At 51.8% G+C, this 1,683-nt stretch overlaps 1 protein-coding gene across 1 annotated transcript in view; it reads right to left on the reverse strand.

The window, feature by feature from the left end:
* The window catches only part of CRKL (v-crk avian sarcoma virus CT10 oncogene homolog-like), a 16,853-nt gene extending 15,176 nt beyond the window's left edge, over positions 1–1,677 (reverse strand). The window contains exon 1 of the mRNA XM_010832342.1: positions 1,391–1,677. Coding sequence (XP_010830644.1) covers positions 1,391–1,656 — 266 coding nt within the window. The 5' untranslated portion in view covers positions 1,657–1,677. The remainder of the gene's footprint in view (positions 1–1,390) is intronic.
* Between the last annotated feature and the right edge of the window lie 6 nt (positions 1,678–1,683).

The following is a 1,683-nucleotide window of genomic DNA, read 5'->3' on the forward strand; positions in this document are numbered from 1 at the left end:
CCTTTCTCTCCACCAAGAAGGCGCTCGAGTCGCTCCCTCACAGCTGCACTGAGGTGCCCGGCGCGCGGCGAGGCTCAGCCAGTGCCTGAGAGGAGCGCTGGGAGAGGCGAATGCATTTGAAGTCTCGATGCTGCGGGTGCTGAGAGCCCCTCCGGCCTCTTACACTGGAATCACGTCGTGCTGAAAGCTGACTCTAGCTACCAGGCTCTTCGGGGACCTGGAGGCTTCGCCAATCAGATTCGTGGTGTCTGGCTCTTTGTTATACAGTATCTGATTTATAACCCCTTTCTCCCAGCGTTTCAAGTCCGTTTAGTTCAGCAGTTAATCTCCCAGTCACTACAGCATGAGGGCTTTATTTCCTCTCTGCCTCTAGTCCACAGAAGCATCCAGGGCGTACTCCTTCAATGTGACAGCTTCTAATGTTCAGAGCTGAGACTACTATCTGGTCAGCAAATCCCTAAAGTCAGAAACATCTCACCCTGAAAAAATGTGTATTAGCACCCTGTCCTTTTTAAGCACACACTTAAAAAAACAAATACCTTTTATTTTTAAAATCCTAGGCCATCTCTTTAGCTCAAGTTTTGCATAATTTACACAAAAGAAGCCTCGAGCAAAATATTAAGGCAAATAAGCAAATGAAAAAGGGATGCTTAATGCTCAGTGTCAACCTGGGTTATTTTAAAATAGATACTAAGTCATTCAACTCAATACAAAAAGTACATCTGAAATTCAACTAGGGTAGAATCTTGAGTGTCATTCAAAATTTCCTCTTAGTCTAGACTCATTCCACCTTGGAATTTAACCAAATGGATTTCCAGTTCATTAAGGGCCCAGCTTGGGGGAAAACTATTTAAAAAAAAAGAAAGAAATTCCTCGTTCAAGCCGACCTCTTTTACACTATTTTCAGTTAATATATTATAAAATAGACACCTGGCTTATTTCAACCCTGGCACCAGGGTATCAATATATGGCCCTGATATTTCACAGTTAAAGGTATTTTGTTTCTAACTGCGAAGGCATTTTCATCTCTCGAGTTTCCAAAGGCTGCAGTCCAGGAGATCCAACGGTGGAGTTCAGAGACCTTGAAAGGTGTGCAAACTCGGGGAGGGTGGGGTGGGGGGGCAGGGAGGGACCCGCGGGGCGGGGAGCCCAAGACTAGCTTCAGATTCTCAATCCGTGGTCCAAAACCGGCTTCAAGACCGGTAACAGAACCCTGCTTCTGCAGGTAATTTACACCGAGGACGTGACGAAAGGCAAAAAGCGTCCCTCTTCTAACTGGGCACCCGCAGCTCAACCTGCTGGGTCAGACGCACCGGCCTCATCCACGGCGACCCAAGGCCGCGACACCGCGCGCAGAGCTCCCGGCCCGCCGCCCGCGCCCCCCGCGCACCTGGGCGCCGGCTCGATGAGCGTGGTGGTGTCCAGGTAGTGGATCTTGTAGAACTCCAGCAGGGCCGGCAGGTGGTCGAACTCCTGGTCCCCGATCTTGAAGCGGCGGTTGGGCAGCGAGTTGATGATGTAGTGGGACACGCGCGAGTTCTCGGACACGGACAGCACGTAGTCCCCGGGGCAGGTGGAGGAGTCGCGGACGAGGAACACGCCGTGGCGCTGGCCCTGGAGCCGGGTCTGCGCCTCCTGGCGAGACACGGGCCCCATGTACCAGGCCGAGCGGTCCGAGGAGTC

The sequence above is a fragment of the Bison bison genome, unplaced genomic scaffold (genome assembly GCF_000754665.1).
Source record: "Bison bison bison isolate TAMUID 2011002044 unplaced genomic scaffold, Bison_UMD1.0 scf7180017860862, whole genome shotgun sequence".
In the NCBI taxonomy this organism is placed as follows: Eukaryota; Metazoa; Chordata; class Mammalia; order Artiodactyla; family Bovidae; genus Bison; species Bison bison.